A 25,387-nucleotide genomic window follows, 5' to 3' on the forward strand; every position below is an offset into this window, starting at 1 on the left:
AAGACCCTCTTAAAACTCCGCCCTATGCCTTGAAGAGGTAATGAAAGTCCACCCAAGTTTGATAAAGAAGATGATGGAGCCATAAAAGTCCGCCATGCATGGTAAGAAGGAGAAAGGCCGCCCATGAAGAGAGCCTCTAAAAGTCCGTTCAAACTTGGAATTAAAGACAAACAAACATGTTGGAGTCCTTCCTAAAGTCCGCCCAAGCATGAAGTTGAACTCTTAAAACTCCGCCCTACTCTTGGAAGTCAAGCAAAGTCAACAAGAAGCCAAGTGATGTCATCAAATCTTCCCAAAAATCGAACTCCTAATCAAATTAGAAAGTTGGAAAAAGAGATTTTCAAAGATCATCGAGTTGGAAAGTCAAAATGGAAAGTCAAAATTAAAATTGGAAAGAAGATATTTGCAAATCAAAAGGATTTTCATACTGAGTTCCAGATTAGAAACTTTTTGGAAGATACTATTTTATGAGCCTAGTTCGAATTAATAAACTAAAAACAATTTAGAAACTTGCATAAGTAAAGGATTTTCGAACTAAAGAAGATGACAACACTTTCCCAAAAATTTGAGTTAGATTTAGAAACGTGAGTTGGATGATTTTGCGTGTTTCTAATTAGGAATTCAACTTCATTTACAAATACATCATTTGTAACTTCATTTTTACACCAAGAAGTTCGAAATTCTTAAGGAGAGCATAGTGAAGTGTTTGCAGATTGGAGTTCATCTGGAGAAAGTTTTGATATTGCTTGCAGTTTGGCAAGCTTCTTGACAAAGGATTCACAGATTTTTGAGTGAAGCCAACTGGTTTAAGGAAGAATTGCTAATTCTTTTTGAGTTTTCTGAGAAATTTCCAGCCTTATTTCAATCTATTCGAAGGTGAAGTTGAATTTATGATGCAGATTTGTGCATTTTCTGAGTTTTTTCAGAGTTATGGAAAATGATTTTTAGTGGATTTATTTGAATTCTTAGTTAAGGAAAATCATTTTTTGACTAAGTATAAGAGAGTTTTGAGTTATAGCATGTAGTGTGGTATTATGATCACAACCATCCTTGAGATTGAAGAATTTATATACAGGAATCCAGTTTTTGTGGCTAAGTATGGGAATAAAATGAAAATTTCAAACACTTAGCCACTCACAGCCCCTATTTTCTTCAATTCACGAATTAATTTCTAACTTAAGCTTCATTGTCTAATTGCAGATTTTAGGCACTATGAAATTTCAAGTGGATAAAGACGCTCCTCCTGAGTCAAGGATGACTTCGAAGTGGAAGAATGTTAGCGATACCAACCACGGGCACATCAATCTGAGGGAATTTAAGAAGCAGATGTTTGGTTTGGACAACCTTGTACCTACCACAACCACACGGAAGATGATGAAGAGTGGCATCGTGCATGCTGCTGGTTTTCTCCCCAGCATGCAATGCACCGAATTAGTAGTTGAATGTGCTAGGCATTACAACCGCACTAGTAAGGACATTGTTGCGCCTGATAGAAGAGTGCTGGCGAACATCAGCGATGAGGCCATCAGAGAAGCCTTTAGGATCCCAGAGTATCACAATACTATGTACGTGACCAAGGACGAAGCTGATAGCATGTATCAGGACCACTTGGAGGAGTATGACGCCATCGTTAATCATTCTTGGCTAGATAAGCCAAGGAAAGGCGCCTCCAAACTTCAAAGGAAGAGCTTGGTGAGAGCATACTTCAAGGAAGACATTGGAGACATGATCTTTCTGCTGAACAGGATAATGGGAAATCCTCAAGGTGCTCCATTCGAGCCCTGGATGTATTATTTCATTAATGAAACAATGAATGGAGTAAAGATGATAGACTGGGCCTGGATGATTAGTGACAACCTGGACAGCTAGCTGAGGAACCTAGAAGCAAATAGGACCTTCTTCATGAGCTCGTACCTGTTTTATTCCTTGGCCAGAACCTACAGATACAGAGGTCTCTCTTGCAGAGGGGAAGTGGGCAACAAAGAAAACCAGTTTCCAATCTATGATTGTTATCCCCAGCTCCACATGGAAGAAAAGTTCCATTTTAAAAGAGTGAATGATACCTTCCTCATGTACATCACGCGGACGTTGCAAGGTGGACTGCACCAGAGACTCTCTCAAGAGTCTATGGACTTCATCAATAGATTTGGATATTGGTCTATCCAATACCCGAAGTTCACTTACCTCAGAATTCAGGGGTTTACTGGGTCTCCCTACAAGCTTCCAGCTTACCCTACCAACCGAGTTGTGTTACTCGAGGTTGTGAGGCAATTGGGGGGGTATATGGCAATTCAAAGAGATAAACAGAAGAAGGCAGGAACCTCCTCTCTCACGATTGGGAATGGGCTAGAAACATGTCCATCGTCGCAAGCTGCTGCGACTGCTGAGAAGGAGCTGGCTTGGTATCCCTTTTATCAATACAAGGCGAGGAAGAATTTTGACCCGTTGCGCAAAATAAAAAGGGTCGAAGGGATGACATTTGAACACAGAGCTGATCTAGAAGATTAATTGGCTAACGCAGCCCATAGTTTCAAGATCAGGAAGAGATTTTGGTCGAGGATTCCCTTAAGCATGGTGAGAGCAACAAAGGTGTTTAGAGTTGCTGACCAAGTAGAGGACAACCTTGAGCTTCAGCAGCTAGGCTTTGAAAAGATGAAGAACGAACCACTAGCCTTGATAGATTGGGCAGAGGGAGAGAAATCAGATCTAGCAGACCTCATGAGGTCGGTGGTTGAGTATTCTAGGTGGTGGACATCTGAAAGGACAAAGCAATTAAAGTCTAAAGGTGTGGCCTTGATCTATGAATTGATGGGAGTAGATGACTCTTGTCCTCCAACCCTTGTATCTCTGCAGGTAATGCCCAGAATCCAGAGAGTGTTGGGTCTCAAAAGAGGAAGGAGTTAGTTGGAAGCTCCACAAAGGTCACAGGAAAGAAGATTGTAGGGGAGAGACGCGAGCCCAGCGAAGGCCATTCCATCCCGAGTGCCGCATCTGTCGTACCTAATTAGAATGCCGACGAGGAACATGAGATGGACATATGTATGATTAATAATGAAGTGAGAGTGCCTTCTCCTTCGATCGAGGAAATAATGAAAGCGGTCGTTCAAAGTCCGAACAAAGAGCAAATTGAAATGCCTGCATCTCCAGTACTCTTCTTGGATGGTATAGCTACGAACCCAGGAGGGACAGATGATGGGTTTGATTAGAATACTGTAGAGCAATCAATTATCCCTGATTGGCTAAGGGAGAGGATAAAGGCTAAAGTCGCCAAGGAAGCCTGTTCCGAAGAGATCATAGCAACATTTCTGGAGAAGGTGAATGATCCAGTCATAGCCAAACCGCCCAAGCCAGCCAAAAAGTTCTCCTTGATTCAGAGAGATAGTGCAGGATTCAGGACAGTTCAAATAGCTGTGCCGAAGGAAGGGAAAACTCGGGATAGTGTTGCCCCAAAGGACTACAAGATCACCACTATAGAGCTGGGTAAGCCCACCCAAGACCAAGAGGTCCAGTACTTTGATGACTCTTGTAACGCCTTGAAGGCAAGTTTAGCTAAGGAGAGAGAGAAGAGAAAGAAGGTTGAAGAAGAAAACCAGCAATGGAGAAAGTATGTTCTCCATCTTACCAGGCCACTTAACCATGAGATACCGGTTACCCCTCCACAGCCTCTTCAACAGGAATCGATGAAGGATCATGAGGATATGAAGGGAACGTTCACACAGGCCAAGGAATAGATTTCAGATGCTTTAGCATGTGCTGATATACTGGTAGAAAATTTAGTGTCAGCACATGAGTCAGCCTCTTCGTTGGTCAGCCATATCCAGGACCTAGCTACCAATTGGGAGGAAGTGGAGGAAATCCAAGATGAAATACTTCCGCATTTGAAGGTTATCCGAGGCTTGTCAAAGAGAAGTCTAGTGGATGCAGGTGTCATACAGGCCGGAGATAGGTATGACTTCAACACTTGGTATTATGCCTTGGTCACCTGGATTGAAGTTTTGAAGAAATCTAAGACTAAGTGCTTTGAGACAGAGGAGAGTGTCAGGGAGATGTTGATCAAAGTGTTCCATGTAGCGTCTGAGATCTAGAAGAAAGAGAGTATAAGGGAGAAGCATTTGCAGGCAGAGAACCTGAGAGCCAGGATTCAGTCAAGCTTCTTCAAGGACTTAGGGATGATTGACAAGGTCGATCTTTCGAAGATTGCAAACTTTCTCTTCATCGATGAAAACTTTCTTGCCCAAGCAGTTGAGTGGGAAAGCATCCTTGCCACATGTACCGATGATGTGGACATCATCGACTTCCAAATTAGCAGCTTGCCAAGTGTCACTATGGAGGATTTTAGGCTTATTGTGTCCAGGTACATTGAATCTGCGAAAGAGGAAAGTGGACGCTTACCTCAGTGAAATTAGCAGCTGTGCCACATGTCACTTTCTTATTCATTCAAGCTGATAGTTTTTTGGGAAACCCTAATTAGGGTTTATAGCTTTCAATCTTGGCCCTTGATCACTGTTTGATCTCGGCCGTTCATTTATTTTCAAAAAACTATATAAGGCTACCTCCTCTCATTTGGAGAGTGTGAGATTTTTGATGTATTGTTGCGTAAGGTCATTTCCAGATAATATATTGCATGTGCGCTTTCTTTTAAGGCTTTGTAATCCCTATTGTTTGAATGATTTGCATGGTTTCAATTTCCTCAACACTTAGTTAAAGTTAATTTAGATTTGCTTTCATTGTTGTTAATTTGAATGAAGGATTTGATAAGTGTCAATCGATGGTGTATCTCCGCTCATACTTTTGGTGAATGGATGATTTCCATTTCATCGTGCAAAGTTAGTCTGAGCCCATCCTCTGTCTATCCCAAAATCTTAATCATAAGCACAATCCATTGAAGATTGCACTGACTTTGTGTAGTTGTCCCTAGTGTGGCAAAACAAAGTTTGGTTTCCCAAGAGCACCCAATTGATACTATCTCTGGAGTTCATATGATTAGATTAGCTTTCCTAAACCCTATCTCTTTTCTCCTTTTTGAAAGTCTAAATCTTAGAAAATCTAAAAAAAAAAGAGAGCCTAAAATTGCTAAATCCAAGTCCAGTAGTTCAAAAGACACTTGTTAACATAAGTCCCCCTTGAGATTTTCAGCATACACTACCCAAGAAGCTATTTCACTTAAGTCGCTTGTTCGCACATATAGACCTTGGAATCAGTAGTGATTTTTTAGGAGAGGATAGAATGCCTTTGGGTATCCTATTCTAATGTTTGGTAGATGATAAAACAAACACCTGTTGGTTGAAAATTTTGTACACTTGGGGAAATATACAAAATTGTGGTTTCAACCACAGCACATGAGTAAAAACTCTCCTAATTAAGGGAAGGCTCCCCCTATCTAACTACAACTTGGAAAGTAAAATGGGATGGGACAGCAATCTTTCTTCTTTTTTCAAGAAAGACAATATCCTTTTCTCTTCACAGAAAAGGATAGCGATTGAATAACAGCAGTAACCACTTTAAAGTGAAATAAGAGAAAGGAAATGAAGTTTCCTGAAAGCGCAAAGACTTCCGTCACTTCCTTCGGGACGGGACAGCAATATCAAGCTCAAAGACTTGACTATTGGAAGTCCTATCTACCCTTTTCTATACTAAATTTTACAATGAATAAACGACAACAGCTCAAAGACTGGAATAATTTATTCTTTTAACACAAAGACAAGAACTAATGCAAGCTCAAAGACTTGCTGCTATTTCTTATCAAACAGTAACTTTTCCTCAAGAATAGACGCAAGCTCAAAGACTTGCTGCTCCTTCTAGAGATTTTCCTATTTTAATTAATCTTCTCTACTTGCAGCTCAAAGACTTCAAATCAGATTGGACTAAGCTCCTTTAGAAATACTTTGCATAGAAGAAATAAAAAGATTCAAACTCAAACATGTGGCTCAAAGACTCAAAACTTGAGTAATCCTTCTTTATTATTCTTCCAAAACCTTCAATTCACATTCATAAGCTCAAAGACTTCTTGCTGTAAATTTGGCAGAGTTTTTGCTTGCTTTCCAAAAGATAAATATTACAATAGACTCCTCCAGTATTTATAGAAGAGGAGCCTTGAGAAAAAGGTGGGAGGATCCTAACTAACTTGAGAGATTCTCTCAACCACCAAGACTCATTCAATAACTAACTGAGACTTCATTAACTAACTAAGAGTTACTCCAACTAACTAAGACTTATTCCAACTATAGTCCTAATCGGACACAACTTGTAGTTGTCTTACATGTAATTACAAAAGTGCAAGTAATGTGTAACTTGCATTTTACAAAAAATATTTTTACATGTAACTTGTCAAAACGAAATTACAAATGCATAACTAAAACTATTCCATGTGTCTAAAGACACGACTCTAACTGCATCATCCTTTGTCTGTGATGATCTTCATGTCGCTTCAGGATGCTAGAACTTGAAGTATTCTAGATTGGTAAAGACATCTTGAACCGGAACGGGAACTTGCATCCTTGTCTTCTTGCTTGGGGTAATACTAGCTTTTCAAGAGGGAACAGGCTGCCTTCCTCTTTTCATGTCATGACCATCTTTGTCTTGAAAGCATTCTATGCTCTCAACCATGAATTGTTGTTGTATCTCTTCTTTGTATCATCCTTCATTCTTGAAATCTTCTTGCAAAATAAGGCCCATGCCTTAATCCATTGATTTGGTAGATCGTGTGTGCAAACCGGACTGACAAGGGAAGGGATAAATTGATGCGAAAATGGGCTCACAAGTGAATTTCGGGTTTTGGAAGCTGCATTACATGTGTGGGAAAAACAAGAGCATTAACTTGCAAATGTGGGAACAAACATGCAACTTCATATGTGTAATGGGTAACTACAAGTTTGCACTTGTAATTGGTCCTTTAAAACTCATTTTCAAGTGTTTTTTGAGTGCATTTTGGACCAATTTCGGGTTCTGGATGGCTGACTGCAAGTAGACTTTAAATGGGGAAAATGAATGAAGGTGTGAAATGAGTGGATGAATTGGTATGTACGGATGAGGGAATTGGAAGCGGATAGGTAAAAATGAATTTCAAGAAGATCACTTGGAACTTTGCCAATGCAAAAATGGGAAGAACTTTCAACTTGCAACCCGGATTTCAAAAAAAAGATGGTTAAATCTTTTATCCGTAAGGGAAGAACAATGATTTTCATCCAACTTGTAATCGGAATTTAAAATCCCGAATACAAGTAAAGAGGGAAAATGGGGAAGAACAATGCAATTCTAAAATTGCTTTACAAAAGGGAAAATCTCTCTCACAAAATCTGATTTTTGGGGAAGAACCAACCATTTACAAATTTACAACTAGAAAGGAAAAACAAGAAAACAAGAAAACAAGAAAAATGAAACAAGAAGAAAATAAATCTTACCTTGCTCCAATCTGAAAATGCCTCTCCAAAAGATGATCAATCTTTGAAATAAAGAAGAATATCTCTTAAAAAGAAACTAACCGTATTCCAAAACCCTAGCCACGTTTTTGAAAAAATGCCCAAAACTGAAAAACGTGGCAGCAAATGCATGAGAAATGGCATGGAAAATGGCCAAAACTCTTTCTAACCTCAATACCTTAGCATACCAAGTCAAAACGATTCATAACATTGCTGATTCGTGGCATTTTTAATGAAGAAAAACATGGTTTTTTGGCAAAAACGTGTTTGCTGTTATAAAGCTAAAAACCAGCAATCTTAACCTCCATGTGGCATGAAAGGTGTTTAAAAATGCATAAAAATAGGGAGGAATCCATAACGCCTTCTATCTCCCAAAAAATCTCCACAAAAATTTGCTAAAAATCTTCAAAAAACATGTTTTTCCTTGCAATTCGGGTTTTTTGGAACAAATAGCAAGTTTAAAATGTATGAAACAATGAAAATCGGGTTTTTTTGGCCAAATAGCAAGTTTAAAATGTCAAAAATGCACTTTATAAGCAAAATCGGGTTTTTTGGACCAAAGTGCAAGTTTTAAATACTTGTAAATGGGAAATAAAATCCCTACAACAAGTTATACTTGCTTGCACATATGTAATGGGGATTTAAAATCCCTATTACATGCAAAAACCATTAAAGTAGGGGTTTTTTCACCAAACTGCAAGTTTACTTGCACATATGTAATGGGGATTTAAAATCCCTACTACATGCAAAAACCATTAAAGTAGGGGTTTTTTGACCAAATTGCAAGTTTACTTGCAGTTGAGCCAAAAAATCCCTATTTTAACTAAAAATGACCAAAAAACAATAAAAAGATAAAAACAACAAAGGGGAAATTTAAAACAAATTACAAGTAACATCTTTTAAAATAAAAGTGCACATGTAATTGGTCAAAAATTCCCCTACAAAGACCAAACAATGAATATCATTAAAACTTGCAGTTTGAAGAAAATTCTCCACCTGCAGTCGGGATTTTAAAACCCGAAATTGAAGGAAAGACATAGCAAACGAACCCAGAATTTGACGAAATTCGAAACGTAGTTCGAGGATGGACTGAGGATTAAGCCAGTCCAAGGATTAGTCGAAATTATGCCTCGGGAAGCGTGCCATAGAGTAATTTTTTTCATTTTTTCACAAAAATTTCATGTAATGGTCCTTCATTTTTGAAAACAAAAATGAGGACAACAACACCAACAGTATCTTGATAAAAGGTGCCTATATGAATACATAAGAAAAATATCCGAGGAGATCACAGAGCAAGATTGTAATAACCACCTCCCTTTAGTGTCAATTTTTTTGCTTTCCCTTGTTTGTGTTGCCCAGGAATTATGTCAAACAGTTGACAAGCGTACTATGAACTGGCTGTATCAGACTTAAGGAATAATAACAAACAGTTAGCACATGCTCTTTTACCACAGTAATATGCCCTTTGCTGATTCCCCTTCTCCTTCCTTTTCCACACACTGTAATTACGACAAACAGTTTGCTTGCAAGGGGATTACTATATTGTGATTTGATTCTCAGTTTGCCATGGTATATATTGGTTCACTTATATTTGCCAAGTATTTTTCAGATTTCATTCAATGGAAGAAACCATACAAATCAACCATAACAAATATATTTATATATGCTGTTCATACTTGTTTCATTCACACTACATAAGAAATGTCAGACATTACAATCAGATTTAACAAAATAGCAGACCTGGAAATGTTTTCCAACCTATAGTGATGACCAAAGAAGCTACAGTCCTTTCCAGCAATGATGATGCCAAATCAACAGAGCTGTTCACCATAAATGCTGCCCCAAGTCACCATTTCCAGCACTGGTACGTCACCCACAGCACACAAGAGTTAGCTGCATTCCTGTATGGACCTCTTTGGCTCTCCCTTAACTTGTATGTCCCTGTCCGGATGTGTTTCAGATTGGTACGAATTGGTACTGACGGATTGTATAGAGAAAACAGCTTGTATGTATGAGTTCACAGCCTTATATGAACTCAGCAAACCCTCTAACTGGTGCAGCTCAGACCCTGGGTCATTTCCATCTTGTATGGCATATATGGTTCTCCTAACTGAAACAAACTATAGTTCGATTCCCAGCAAGATAATCTCAGTCACATCAGCAATAACTTCTCTTTATCGAAACCCTCCTGGCAGCTAGGTTTTGACAAAGAAATTAATATAAATCTTCAGCAATATGATTTATCTTGAAAGCTCAATCTAAGATATTCTTAACTGTGTCTTCCAACAGTGAAGAGGATGCTGGTATAGAGGGATTTCGTCCTCCAGACCCAAGAAATCAGAGCTCCAAGAAGTCCAACAGCATCATAATAACATATATCCAAGCATGCTCAAGAATGAGCTCTTCAATTATTCTATAACTTCATCTTGTAAGTTGCCCATCCGCCTTGCCAATGTGGTATAAATAACTTTTCCTTTATTTTATTTTCCCTTTTTAGTCATCCACTTAAGAGACTCTTTAATAAACATAAAGAAACATTAACTTATGTCTTCCAAATACCCCTTTATAAAATCACTTTATAAATTAAACTTCTTTTTTAAGATCCAAAAATGATCTCTTCATTAAACTAATGAAAATTTGATATGCAAGGTCCCAGTTTTGTGCTTCCAAGATTTAAAACTCCTTCCCCCGGTTTCGATGAGCTATCACACAGGTGCATTTTAAATATTTTAATTATTTTTTTGCAACCTTAGGAAAATACTTAAAAATAAACTATTAATGCACCAATTTGATGAAAATGGTCGAAAAGCATCAGAATTGAAATTTGATCATACTGGAGTGACCTTGATGAAGAATAATGACAAATGGAGCCAATTGGGTGACTTACTATAAATAGATGCTCCCTCCAAGAATCTTGGAGCCCAAACCAAAAGTTGGAAATAACATTTGAAAGCATCATATGACTCCTCTAAACCAACTGAGCTCAGTGGTAACACCAAATTACCCTCCTGAGCTTGCTGACACAAACCCAGAAAGTCAACAACAACTGCACTGCTAGAGAAACGGAAAATGGGGACATTACAAAGATCCAAAAGAGTCATTCTTGACAAAAGAAGAGAAATTAGAATCAAAATCACAAGAAGCTGGTAAACCCAAGGAAGAATGGCCAGAATCAAAGCTACAAGAAAATGAATAGATGCGTGAGCAAGAACGTAAGGGACCCAACATGCAAGTTGAAGGCAATAATTGTTTTGGTAGTAGATGTTTTATTGACTTATAACGATTGCATGTGCTAGTGAAATAGCGAGGAAATCAAGGATGAAAAGCCATCACTTGTTGGATGCGAAGAGTCCAAGGAGGAGGAAGATGCACCAATTCATGCAATATCCTTCAAATTTCCAAAGGCTGAGCCATTGATTGATCTTTAGAGTAGCATTGTGGATGGACATGCATTGGAAGAAAATATTTGAAATCACAAAGTTAGAAGTATTGAAAGTATCTCCACAACTCTTATTTTGGCAGAAGGTGAGCTCCTTGTTCATAGCCTAAGGTATGAAAATGATGATCATATTTCAGATTTGTTGCTTGTCCTATGTCATGGAAAAATACTTTATATCATGATGATAAGAGTAAGGGATACAACTTGTAGTATAGAGCATGTGGACTCTTTGATTCAAGTTTGAGACTGTGTTTGCATGAGGGATACGGGTGATCTCTCGAGGGTAATTACTTTTGGTGGTTATACTTGGCCCATTTTGCACCAACATTGCATGGTACTTGATTTTTCATTTCCAAGGCTACCATTGAGTAGAGAGTATCATCATGAGTTGAGGGGGCATGGTATTCCTACTAATGTAGTTAGAGGCACCATAGAAAGTTTTTGAGAAGTTCACAAGAATGCTAGTGTGGCACAACATAAGCATGATGGGATGATTGTGCCAAAGATCACCAACAAGGTCAAAGGAGGTTGAGTGATGATGAAGTGATATTCTCATATGATAGTGTCACCATTCCCATGACTTTGATGGACATCATTTCCAATCCTAACATTGCTATCATCATTGTTAACAGTGACTACGTTTCTTCGTTGGCATTCACACAAGTGGTTTTGCGGGGATTCCTAGCAATGGGAAAGAGTAATTTTCAGTTGGTAACTTCTAGTGGAGAGTTTTCAGTCCATGTATGGTAGCCCACTGCTTCTACATTGATTGTATAGCTGATGTTTGCATGGGTTTATCAATTTTGCAATTGTTAGATTATTTTCATAGTGCTGCTTTTGATGTTTCCAATCATAGATAGTAGTAGATTGATGCATTTTGAGAGGATTTCCTTACATGGTGATGTTAATGGAAAGGATCCAGCCATCCTAGTATTGATTTGAGGGAGATTCCAAGTCATTCATGGGCGTTATGATTTATTTCCAGGTGGTTTATATTATGCTTTTGAAGGATCAGCCCACAATAGCATTATGGGTCTCATTGGGGCTCAAGGATATAGTCATGAAGCTCGAATAGGTGTTTGAGATCCTTCATCACATAAGAACAAGTGGGCACAACAACTTGCTAACATAATGGATGGATACACGGAATGCAACAACTTATGTCATAGGAGAGTTCAATATAATATTGGGCATGCCAAGGATATATCCTATGGGATAGTTCACTGAGTTGAAATCCAAGGGAGAGGAGGTAGAACTTCAAGGTGTTGAAGAAAGAGATCCAAGAACTGCAAGGGTTATGCCGATGGAAGATCATTGGGTGACAATTACATCTTTTTCCAAAGGTGAGATGCTTGGTTGAAATGGTGTTTGGTCTAATTTGGATATGTTCAACATCACACTCCCAAGAGGAGGCCATCAAAAGGAATAATTGTAAGATGGAGCTCTCTTGTTGAGAATCACCAACTTGACATAATAAGGATGAGTAATGGTTGCAACATGCACAAGCCAAGAGCCACTTTGAGTATGGTTCCCAATGTTAGATCTGCTGCCCTCGACAGTTCCAGTACTGCCCACACTTTCCTTGCAGCCAAAGAGGAGTCTTTAGTCACATGGTGGAGTTTCCAGCTCATTTTCATTTTCAACGTGTTTGCAACTCGTACAAGATGGGTTCCCACGGTGACATTTTTGATTCCAAGCTAAGGAACACAGTGTTACAGCCATGGTAAGTTGCATCTACTAATCACTTAGATAATTTCATGCATTGATTTGATGTTGTCTTCCATGAGCAGCTATAGTCATGCATATTTTGGGAATACCTCACTGCTTAATGTAGTGTGTAGGAGGTCTCAGCTATTGGGATTACTCATCATCATTCCAGCTTATATAATGTTGTTTTGGGCAGAAATTTCAAGCAACATATGACTGCTGTAGCCACTTTAAAATTCCCATACAATCAGATCTGTGCCATTTTCTGAAAGGTACAGCTAGTGGTATCATGATAAGGTTCTTTGTGCACAAGGTAATCATTTTGCCACGCATTGGTTACTTTTATCTGGGAAACTAATTATAGAGATGAAATCTAAGGGTAAGGAGGTAGTATTTCAATGCATCATCAATGGAGTTCCAAAAACTATCAAGGCTAAGTGGCATGCACTTTGAATTGTGGCACTCATGATTTCATCTTTAGAGGGGTCATCAATTAAGGGGTCTCGTTAAGAAATGGAGAAGACTCATAAGGGAGGTATCTTTCATATGGGGTAAACTATCAGCACAATACAAAGGTACCTCAAGGATGTTTGTAAGATGAATGTAAGAAGCCAAAATTCTGATTTGATTGCACAAAACTACAAAACAAGTAAATGGGGAGGAAGTGATGCACACATATTGCAACCAAGTTGCCAAGGAAAGATGCAAAAACTGATGTACACATGATTTTTAGTTTTGGGATTGCTATTATCATCATTTCTAATCATTTCATGACATCATTTACAGCCACATGGATGTTCTCAATTGTAGTACTGAGTATATTTCAGTTTGCTGTGTTTATTGTACTATTATCAAATATTACAGGGGTGCTTCAAGCCCGTATATTTCTAATCTTTGTAGGGTATGGTAACTGCTGTACCATTCTTCTATTGCTGATTTTAATTGCTGCCCATAGTACAGTGTTAAGAAGAGAAGTCCATGTGAAAGCTAAGGTTGTACTGCATGAGCAATGGAATATTTGTGCAAAATATCACCAGCAGGGTAGGAGAGGGATGAGTGGTGATGAAGGGTTATCATCATGCCACATGGTATGAGTTTGGCAACAAGAAAAATTCGGATGAAATTTGACAAGAGAAATTTTTTTGAAAAAAATAGTGATTAAATTCACCTTATTTAAATTGAATTTTTAAAATACAGTAATAAATCCATAAATATAAAACAATGTCATATTAAATTTGAATACATTATAAATTATAATCAATTTAAAAACATTGTAATATAATATCTTAAGAAATTTAGTTTAAATATTATTAATATATAAATAATAAATATATTAAATTTTATGTTTATAATAAATCCATAAATATAAAAAAATGTTATATTACATTTGAAGACATTATAAATTTTAATCAATTTAAAAACATTGTAATATAATATCTTAAGAAATTTAGTTTAAATATTATTAATATATAAATAATAAATATATTAAATTTTATGTTTATAATAAATCCATAAATATAAAAAAATGTTATATTACATTTGAATACATTATAAATTTTAATCAATTTAAAAACATTGTAATATAATATCTTAAGAAATTTAGTTTAAATATTATTAATATATAAATAATAGCCCCCTAGCCCCTTGGTCCTGGTCTGGTCCAGTTTGGGTCCGGTCCAACTGTGGTTCGGACAGGGTCTGATTTCCACAGGCCAAGTTTGAGCCTGAACGGACGAGGGCGGACCTAGGTCGAACCCATGCAGCCGACCGACCCAAAATACGTTATTTTATGCAAAATTTAATATATTTTTTGAAATCCGCTAGCTAAAAAGTGAAAAATAAACCCTAAGTGACTTCTAAAACATAAACTTGGCTCATTTCTCCTCATTTGTGTTGCAAACAAAAGTTTTTTGCTAGCAGGTTGAATAAAGGGTGAACAAAGTTTGGCTTCCAAAATCAAATAGGGGTTGAAGACTGATTTTTGAAGCTTCAACAAGTGTTGCAGCATCATTTCCACACATTTGCAAGCTCCCATTGGCTGCAAGAGGCAGGTTTTTGAACGTTTTTTTTCAACTATTTTTGTTTCACAAATTGTTAGACATGAAACATTAATTGTTTTTCATTATTTTGTTTTTGTTTTTGATTTTGAATATGTTCATATTATTTCTTACCATAGGAACTAGAATGACATCTACCTCTTCCTCCATTGGCACAAATGAACAATTGAAACAAAGAAATGATCCAAATTCTCCCCTATGAAAGTATGTTGACATTATAAGACCACTTCCAGGAGGTGCGGGATTCCGTTGGAGATGCCAAGGATGTGTTATGGAACGTAATAGTTCACATTATCGGGTAGTAGGCCATTTGTATGGAATACGATGAAGAGGCATCAAAAAATGCCTTGGAAAAGATGGTAAACCTATACTAGATGAGACTGTGATGAAATATATTAGGGAGCATGAGGCAGCAGAAGAGAGAGAAGCCCGTAGATTGAATCAAACCGCACCAAACAAAACAAAGGGAATGCAAGCCCAATCTAATCCCGATGTTGTAGTAGAAAACCACCCCTTCTTTTCCACAGCTGAACCTCAAAGTGAAGCACCCTTGCATGCAAAAGAACAAAGGGGCCTTTAGAAACCGCATTTCAAAATGAGAGTCGAGACGCTGACCAAGATTTAGCAAGGTGTAAATATGCAAATGGGTTGGCTTTCAATGTTGTTCGCTCCCCATATTGGAAGCAAACGTTGAAAAGTGTTAATGAAGCTCCAAGAGGGTATAAGGGCCCAGGTTATGAGAAGGTACATGGAACTTTATTGGAAAAAAGAGGTGAAGGGGGTTGAAGATGCATTGAAACCCATAAGGGATTCATGGGCTGAGACAGGTGTATCAATTGTTTCAGATGGGTGGAAAGCCTCTAAAAATCGTCCCTTGATCAATGTCATAGTGGTGCCCCCTAAAGGGCCAATGTTTTTGAAAGCTGTGGATTGTGAGGGCTAAGTAAAAGATGGCCAATATATTGGAGATATTCTCATCTCCGTCATTGAGTCAGTGGGACCCCGCAATGTTGTCCAAGTCATAACGAACAATGCAAAAAATTGTAGAGCTGCTGGTTTTTTGGTTGAGGAATGCTATGATCACATCTTTTGGACACCTTGTGCGGTCCATTCACTCAATCTTATGCTACAAAGGATTGGGAATAAAATAAAATGGATCAGAGATGTGTATGCAGAGGCTGAGGACATCCAGATGTTCATCACAAACCACCACATGTCTCAAGAGATTTTTAGATCCTTTTCGAATTTGGAGCTACTGAAGGTACGTGAAATAGTAATTTAATTTTACATTTTCTAATTTTTTTAATTTTCAATGTTCATAATATCATTGCGTAAGCAATATTGTGTATTCTTCTTTAAAGTTTGGCTTTATTATTTAATCATTTTGGCATTAATTTGTGTTATAGGTTGCTGAGACCCGTTTTGCATCAAACACAATCGTCTTAAGACGACTTGTGAAAGTTAAAGTGGCACTATGCAATATGGTGATCAACACCAATTGGACTGTATGGAAGCAGAGTAGCATTGAGAGGGCAACAAAAATTAGGGACCGAATATTGGATGAGAAATGGTGGGATCTTGTGACATATCTCCTTAGTATCACTGAGTCCATTATGAGCATGATTCGCTATACCGACATGGATAGGCCTTGCATTGGTGAGATTTATGATGGCATTGACTCAATGCTTGAAAAATATAAGTGCACTATAAATGCAAGAGAGAAACACCCCAATGAGAAATTCTTCAAAGAAGTGGAAGCAATTGTTGTAGAAAGGTGGAATAAGATGACCACTCCTTTGCAACTTCTTGCCTATGCCTTGACACCAAAGTACTATAGCAATCAATTTCTTGATAAAACAGGAAGGATTCCACCATGGAGAGATCTAGAAGTATCTGATGGGTACAAGGCGGCATTCCTTAGACTATATCCTGGTGATCATTTGCGAGATACTGTTACAAATGAGTTCACAGAATTTGCAAATGGGAATGGTCTAAGTGTTGATGCTCTTCGTCATAGATCCAAGAAGGATGCTCATAGTTGGTGGTACTTCCATGTTACATGCTTCCAACACCTACAACCCCTCACTGTCAAAGTTTTATCACAAGTAAGTTTAATTAATTTAAATTTATCACAAGTTTATTTATAGTTTACTTTGTCTTCATAGGTTGCTAGTAATTTTTAATTTTAATTTTATAAATGTATAACTTTAATTTTTTACTTTGTCTTCATAGGTTGCTAGTTCATCTGCTTCAGAAAGAAATTGGAGCACATACTCTTTCATCCACTCAGTAAAGAGCAATAGGTTGCTATCAAAAAGAGCGGAGAATTTAGTATATGTGCATTAACCTACGTGTTCTTTCACATAAACAACGTGACTACACTCAAGGGGAAACGAAGATGTGGGATATAGAGCCAGAGCATACTGATTTGGATGCTCCCGCTTCTCAGCTTGTTGCATTAACACTTGATGACCCGGATAGCGAGCAAACTTATAGTGCAAGCGCAAGTGGCATTGGCTCATCTAATGTCAATGTCAATGATGAGGAGGAGGATGATGAATTAGAAATTTAGAGAATCCATTTGATGATTAAACTTTAAATTGTTGAAAGTTGAAACAATGATACTTGAATATTTTGTCATTTTGATATTAAACTTGATGTATATGATGCTATTATCAATTATGGTATGATCATGATGCTGTGATTACAAGTTTATGTTTGTTTTATTGTGTATATGATGCTATACGACTTGCTAATCTTAATTCATGCTTATAGGCTGCATAAATATCAAGAAAATGAGATTACATCATGTGCAAGATGGTATTTATCCTATCCACTAGTTAATTGGTTCTCTCAATTAGTCGAGCAGAAAATTGATCGTCGAAAACACTAACATAACTAGCAAAAGGAGCTATGTCATAATTCTCTAAACACTCCCTAAAAATCTTAAGGGCTTTGGATACAATTTAGCTCTTCTTGACAGCTTCATCATCAATGACACCTGCTATAAATCCACTTTTTGGGTCTTTGTTAATCTTTGCAATAACATTCAATACATCAAGGCGAATATCGTCATTAACTAGGAAATTGGCAAATCTTGAAGTCCTATGGATGAACCCAGTAGCTTGGGCAATGTAGGTACAAAAAACCTTCATCTGCACTCCACTGTGTTTATGTCCTCCCTGCAGCATCGGCTGCCCAATAATTAGCTTAATAGCTCTTCAAAGTCCATCTTCCTCGGTCTTGAATAACCTTCAAAGCTGCTGATCTATATTCTCCTCCTCACACCTGCATTTTAATCCAAAATTCTTGCGGCCTGCCATTTGATCAAAGTTTGCAGCAGCTGTATACTGGCTAGACACTTATATAAGAACCAAGACAGCTTTATTGACCATTCAACCCTTTGAAGGCATGGCACAGAAGACAACCAAATAGACCCAGTACACCAGTGCTTGCCAAAACATTATATTTAATTATAAGGCCGAAGATATAATTTTTATCATTCCAACCAAAAAGCTACTCAAAGGACATTTCATCGCTATAGATAAGTCACACCTATATACTACGAGTTCAGGATTAAGCTGTCTTATTTGAGACTAGTCACCATCCTTATATCTTCTCTGTTAGTCCAAAGATATGACTAAATTGGGCGTTCTAAAAACAAGTAAGCCCTGTCCACCTGGAACATAAGACAGCCAAAAACAACAAATCGTTGATTGACAATTGATGCTCTTCATCAAATCTATCCAAATATTCTAACCTGCGCCTTGACTGTCATTGCCTACCCAAACTAAACTGGCAGGATGAATCCTTGACAAATCTTATCACTAGATTCTCATGTAAAATCCAGTATACGTGGAAATCCATACGCATTACCAAAGAATCAGATTCGGCAAATCAGGTCCAATTACCGCTTCTATTTTCTTAAATAGCTGACATAGAGAACACTTTGGCAATGTTGCCTCCGGGACAAAGGAAAACAGCCAACTTCAACATCAACACAAAAATTGCTATCCCATACTATTTCAATATTTGTCCTAATGTAAAATTGCCCACTAACTCTTTCCATAGATATTCCAATGTGACAAATACTAATGACTAGAAGTTGAGATAATATCAAAGCACTACAATTATAAAATAATAATCGAATATGATATGATGTTGATATCTAATGAGATCCAAATCTCTATAAGTCCAAGCCATGTATCCTCTTTATAATTAATGATTAGCTCCATGACTTGATCTATTCCATGATTATAGAGGAAATGTGATTTTATTTCCCTCTTTACAACAATGATTGGTCACAAAAATTGAGAGACTATCTGTTATTGACTAAGCTTCATTTAGAATGGTATTTATCCCTCAATTACTTGAGTGGTGATTTATAAGAGTGAGAATGATGACATGCCTTTGATTTTTCCTCACTCCTTCCAAGCTTTATATTTGTTAGAAGCTACTTTGATTAGGTGACATTAATGATCCCTTGTTGCACATCTTGCTAGTCTTGGATTTCCCTAAATTAACCTTCAAAATTTAGTTTCCACATCCCTCTGGGAGGTGGTATCCCCTTGAATTTAGAGTGATTGGTAGATCAGAGAGGATGATTAACAATCCCAATCCCATGAATGGGAGGGATAGATGTTTTTGTATCTTAGCGTATCTTTGTACTAGGAAGTAAATGAACTCTTCCTACTAGACTAGAGGAAGCATGACCTATTTCCACTTCCAAGATAGTGGTCTCTAATTTGGATGGGAAGGTCTCTCAATTCAACGTCTTGTCCAAAAACAATTCTCTTGTGCCATATTATTAATGAGGGGCTTGCTGTCTAGAGGTTGGAAAGTATTGCTTTTGGATTAGTGTTCAGACTTTGGCCATTCTTTGAATAAGAGAATTAATGTTTTTGAGGTAGTAAATCACCATTTCAAATGGTAGCTCAGCCATATAAAGCACCTCTAGGTGAATGGATAATTAATGAACAAATGCTTTTTTGCTTCTTCCTCTTGCTTGCATAAAATTCATCTACTTGGGCTTGGCAAGCCAATTTTTGTAATCTATCCCGTTATGATGTATAGCCGCCCATGAAAAAGCTCAAACTTTGGGCAAACAATCTTTATACCAACACTTATTAAATGGACAATTAGGATCCTTTGAGGGTCTCATGAGAGATTCTTAGCCAACTTTGATGATATAATACCCCCTCTTAGAACATGACCAATGAGGTTCATCCTCTTTGTCATGAAGGTTAATTCTTCAGTTGCTCGAGATTGAAGTATGAATCTCTATTTGTTCTTTTGGAGTTGGTATTTGGTGAAGATCTTTGCATTTGCTTTGCTTTACTCTTGTTGGTTGAAAATTTTGTAGACCTGGGGGATGTACAAAATTGTGGTTTCAGCCATAGTGTTTGAGTATGATACTCTTCTAATTTAGGGAAGGTTCCCCCTATCTATAAGCTAAACTAATCTAATATGGGTGAGACAACAATCTTTCTTCTTCTTTCAAGAAAAAACTATACTCTTTTCTCTCCACAAAAAAGTAATAGCAATTGGAACTAAATAATAGAAAATACAAAAATGAGACCTTTTTTGTAGGGTTTTTGGAACATAAAGGGAAACAAAGTTTCCATGAAAACACAAAGACCTCCGTTACTTCCCTGGGATGGGAAAATAGAAAGAATGCTCAAAGTCTGCAACTATTTATTCTCCTATCAACCTTTTTAGATGATTGTCTGCTAACTAAGCACAATATGTAGCAACTCAAAGTCTAACTACATGATGCACTTCACCTTACATGCACAAGTCTTAAAAATAGAAGCAACACAAAGTCTACAAGCTATCTTTCCACTTGAGCTTTCCACACTAGCTTCAAATATGATAAGCAGCTCAAAGTCTGCAAGACCAAATCTGAAAACCAAACATATAACTCTAAATACAATTAGCAGCTCAAACTCTGCAAGATTGAATTAAAATCTCTTTTGAACAATAGAACAAAAATCACAATCAACTCCAGAAAATGTCGTCACATAACAACTTGTAGTGGCAAAAAGTCTAAACACAACTTGGCTCTTTTATTGAAAGCAATTTGATTTACATCTAAGCTCAAAGACTTAGAGTGCACATACAAACTGGTAGAATTTTGTTGCATTGCCAAAAGATAAAAATTACAATAGATCCCCTCAAGTATTAATAGGAGAGGAACCTTAAGAAAAAGGTGGGAGGATCCTAACTAGAGAAATATTATCAACCACCATGACTTATTCCAACTACAATCCTAATCCAACTCAACTTGTAGTTGCCTCACATGTAATTACAGTTTTACAAAAGTGCAAGTGAAAGTGATACTTGCAATTACAAAACTTGTTTTTACATGTAACTTGTCAAAATAAAATTACAAATACACAATTGAAACTATTCTATGTGTCCGAAGACACGACTCTAACTACATCATCCTCTATATTGAAAATCTTCATGTTCCTCTCGGATACTAGAACTTGAAGTATTTAGGATTGGTGAAGACATCTCGAACTGGAACGGGAATTGGCATCCTTAATGTTCTTTGTGTCCTTGGCCAACGAACTTCAATCTTATCTTCTTGCTTGGAGTAGTACTGGCTTTTCGGGAGGGAAGTTCTTTGCAAGGCTGAGGTAAGAAAATAATCTTTGTCTTGAAAGCATTCTATGCTCTCAATCATTCACATCACTTATCCATCTCCTTGTGTGGCTCCTTCATGTTGCTGTTCTCTCTTTGTATCATCCTCCAATCTTGGAATCTGCTTGCAAAATAAGGCCCATGCCTTAATTTATTGATTTGCTAGGTCGTGTGTGCAAACAGGACTGACATGGGTTAGACAAAGGGATTGCAAAAGTGGGGCCAAAGCTCAATTTCGGGTTCTGGAGACTGGATTACATGTATGGAAAAATAAGAGCATTGACTTGCAATTGTGAAGAACGAACATGCAACTTCATATGTGTAATGGGAAAATACAAGTTTGCACTTGTAATTGGGACCCTAGAGACTCATTTTCAAGTGTTTTTGAGTGCATTTTGGACCAATTTCGGGTTCTAGAAGGCTGACTGCAAGTAAGAGAACATTACAACTTGCACTTGTAATCAGGTTTTAAAATTCCGATTGCAAGTAAATAGGGAAAAATGAAAAGGGGAAAATCATACACATTCACAACTTGCATTGCAAATGACTTATCCATTTGGGAAGATCACTTAGAAACCCGAATCTTTGCTTGGTCAAAGGCCCTAGACCAAAACAAATGAGCTTGGGAAGAACTGAAATGCTCTATAAATAGATGAAAGAGCCACCGCGTTGATATTTCTTGCAGCAAGTAAATCAGTTTTGCAATTAAACCCTTCCACAAAAAATGGCTATGAAAGAGAAAAAGATTTGACTTAAACACTCATTAATGGAGGACGTGCAAGATGTGTTTGCAATGTGGCAAGAAGGGCGAATCTCATGCTCCTAACGTGTTTCATAAAACTGTTTTTGCTGATAAACATGGCAACAAGCAATGATTCCTAACAGCATAGCATCAATGTGGAACGGATTTAAGAGAATAATGCCACCAAAATTGGATTTGTGGGAGCAAAAATGCAGGTCGGCTTCTTCCTTTCAAACTACAAGCAAATGTGCCCTCCAAAGATGCAATCGGGTTTTTAAAACCCCTTTACAAGTTTTAAATTGTATTACTTTTCCTTTACTTAAGCAATTTTGGGTTTCTAGGGAAGAACACAAAAATGAAGAACAAATTGACTTGCAATGGGAAAATAAAACCCCTACAACAACTAAAAGGAATAAAAACATAAAAACTTGTAATAGGGAAATAAAATTCCCATTACAACTAAAGACATAAGAAATAAAAAGACTTTAAAAACTTAAAAAGACTTGTAATAGGGAAATAAAATCCCTATTAGAACTTAAAAGCACAAAGTAGGAACTTTTATGAGAACTTACAAGTTCTCATTAAACTTGTATTTTTAATTTAACTTGTAATTTGTCTAAAAAGTTCCTACAAACAACTTAAAAGACAAAAAGGGGAAAGGGGAAATAAAAAGGAAGTTACAAGTTACAAGTTACAAGTCTTTTAAAAAGTTCACTTGTAATTGCTAAGAAAAAACCCCTACAACACTAAAACATAAAGGAAACTCTAAACTTGCAAAGGAAAGAAAATTTTCCCCTTGCAGTCCAGAGAATAAAACCCGATTTTGAAGGAAAAACATAACAAACGAGCTCGAAACGCGATGAAATTTGAAACACGGATCTAGGATGAACCAAAGATCAGTCTAGTTCAACAAGAAGCAAAACTTTTCCCTTGGGAAGCGTGCCTCAAGAGTAATATCTTCAACCTGCAGTGATTGCTCTTAAACCCGAAATTGAACAAAAAGCTAGGAAAATGAAGACCAAAACTCACCAAAACTTGGACAATGATGGCAAAGACACCCCCCAATGATTTGATGCCAACAAATGTGAGTTTTGCACCTCGTAAAACGTGCCTTAGAGACAAAAATGACACATTTTGACCAAAAATTTGTAGGGGTTGTCACATTTTTGAAAATCCAAAAATGAGGACAACAACTCCATCCACAAAATGTGTTTAAATATAATCCACGACTTTTGGGCCCCATCACCTTGAAATGATTTTTTTAGTTCATTTATGTCTGCTCTCTCTTCCAACAACTTATATGCATTCCAAGAACCATCCTAGAAGGCCTATTTTCTCCCACTTTTGACTTCAATGTCAAATGATCACTAATTATGTTTCTTCTCTTGATGATGAAGTTCCACATGTGAGAGAGCTCTTGGGTGGATTCCTGGTTGTGAAGATTCTTTCTTGCTCCATTGTGTCTAAATACTTTTTCCTTATGAATCTGCTCCATTAAGAGTCTTATTTGCAAAAATATTCTAAACTAGCTTTGCCTCAAGGGCTAGATTTTGAAGATCAAGATCTCTACTACTTGATTTGCCATAGAATGCAAACTTTTTCCTAGTTTATCATTATACATATCTTTTTGTCTTCTGTACCATACCGAATGAAATCACTCATTGTTTAAAGCCTTGATAATTCAGAGTAGGTGAATTGACAATGCTGATAGGACCATTTTAATCATAGTGATTCTCCCTATGAAGCTCAACTACTTACTCATCATGGTATCAACCTAAATTTCAACGCCTCAATGAGGGAAGACCAGAGGGAAGTCTTGCAAGGTCTTGCAAATAAGAGGACATGGAAGTATTCACCCTTTTGAAATTTTTTTGCCGACTCCAACCTTTCCTTAGGCACAATCATTCATTGTGGACTTAATTTTTATAAGAAAAACAGATAATAAAAAATGCATTTATTCCCATGCGTTTTTCCATTTGGTTGACCATAGTTTTTGATTTTCGATTTGCCAAAGTTTTCCTAAACCTGTAATTGACTTCTTCTTGGCTGAGACTGTAATATAACCCCCTGAATTTTTTTGAAAATGTTTTGCTAGTTTGAATGCCAATATGAATAGTTTGCTTATCAGTTTGTTTCAGATTTCAATTAATTTGTTTTATCATGCTCATTGGTAAAAAGCAAGTAAACAAACTTCATTGCAATGAAAGTATTAAGCTTCTTGTGTTCTCATTACAAACTGAAAATTTAAATGATTCGTAAATCATAACTGACCTGAAAATATGTTGCTCAGAATTGAGTTTCTAGACAATAGAAATCTGCAATATTACTTATTTGATGCAAGCACCCACAGATCAGAATTATGTTGACTCAGACTTGGTCCTTTTACCAATCAATCTTACTCTTATTTGTAGCCAAAAAAGTCATTACAGATCTGATGCAAAGGGCAGATTTAGGAGAGTCAAATTTTTGGATAGACATAAATCTTATTACATATATTTGGAGTCATGTTCTGTTTATGTGATTATTGCAGATGGTGGACGCTTTGATAAAAAATGTTCAGAGGACTGAAAAGATGCTAGTTTATGCAGAAAATCATACACAAGTGAGTTGTAGTTGGCCTTCCCTAATGTAAATTAAGTATGTGATCTATCGTTTGTTAATGTTATATTTTAACAATGGGCTAGGAAAATCCTTTTTGTTATCTTTGTGATTCTGCAATCAAACAGTTTGTGTAGAAGATTTATTAGATTCGAGTGACGTAAAGGAGGATAGCCTTATGGAACTAGATTTGTATTTCATAGTATGCTACACACTTTTATTTATTGCTGTGTTGCAGAGAGTTTTGATTGTCATTTTCAAGAATATGCTAAATCCAATAGCTAAAAACACAATTGCCAGCATTGAAGTGTCAATTAATACTTAATGGACCCTTTCACCGATGATTGAATGGTTAAAAGCATAGTTGAACTATTTGGTCTCGGAAAAAAACTCGCTAGACCCAAAATACTTGACTCGGTAAAAACTTGACAACTTAAAAAATTGCTTAAATTTCATTAGAAACACAATTCTTTTTGGAAAATTCAATGACAAGATGTATCCAACGAGTCCATAAATGAGTACAAAAGTGTATTCTATTAAATTTGATTGATTTGAATGCAAATTGAGTTATAAATATGCTCTATGGTTTGGGAAAACAGCTTAAGTCTTGGTGTCTATCAAAGAATGTTCTTCTTAGAAAGCTAGAAGAAATAAAAAATGCATTTATCAAAATTGGACCAACATTTGTTGAGGGGTTGAAATGTGCAACAGAAGTTCCATTGGTTGCTTTAGTCTAGTCCCACATTTTGAGATATTTAGATGATGATGTGATACTTGTAGT

General features: G+C 36.9%; 1 protein-coding gene across 5 annotated transcripts in view; it reads left to right on the top strand.

Annotated features, from left to right (window-relative positions):
* Positions 1 to 25,387, top strand: part of LOC131069836 (1,4-alpha-glucan-branching enzyme 3, chloroplastic/amyloplastic) — a 296,891-nt gene that overhangs the window by 174,195 nt on the left and 97,309 nt on the right. For all 5 annotated transcript variants that reach the window (XR_009112229.2, XR_009112228.2, XM_058005412.2 and 2 more), the window contains one exon: positions 24,539 to 24,610. Coding sequence is in view for 3 of the 5 variants with exons in the window: in XM_058005412.2 (XP_057861395.2) it covers positions 24,539 to 24,610 (72 nt within the window). In the remaining 2 variants the exon portion in view is untranslated. The remainder of the gene's footprint in view (positions 1 to 24,538; positions 24,611 to 25,387) is intronic.

Source organism: Cryptomeria japonica, chromosome 6, assembly GCF_030272615.1.
Source record: "Cryptomeria japonica chromosome 6, Sugi_1.0, whole genome shotgun sequence".
NCBI classification, from domain to species: Eukaryota; Viridiplantae; Streptophyta; class Pinopsida; order Cupressales; family Cupressaceae; genus Cryptomeria; species Cryptomeria japonica.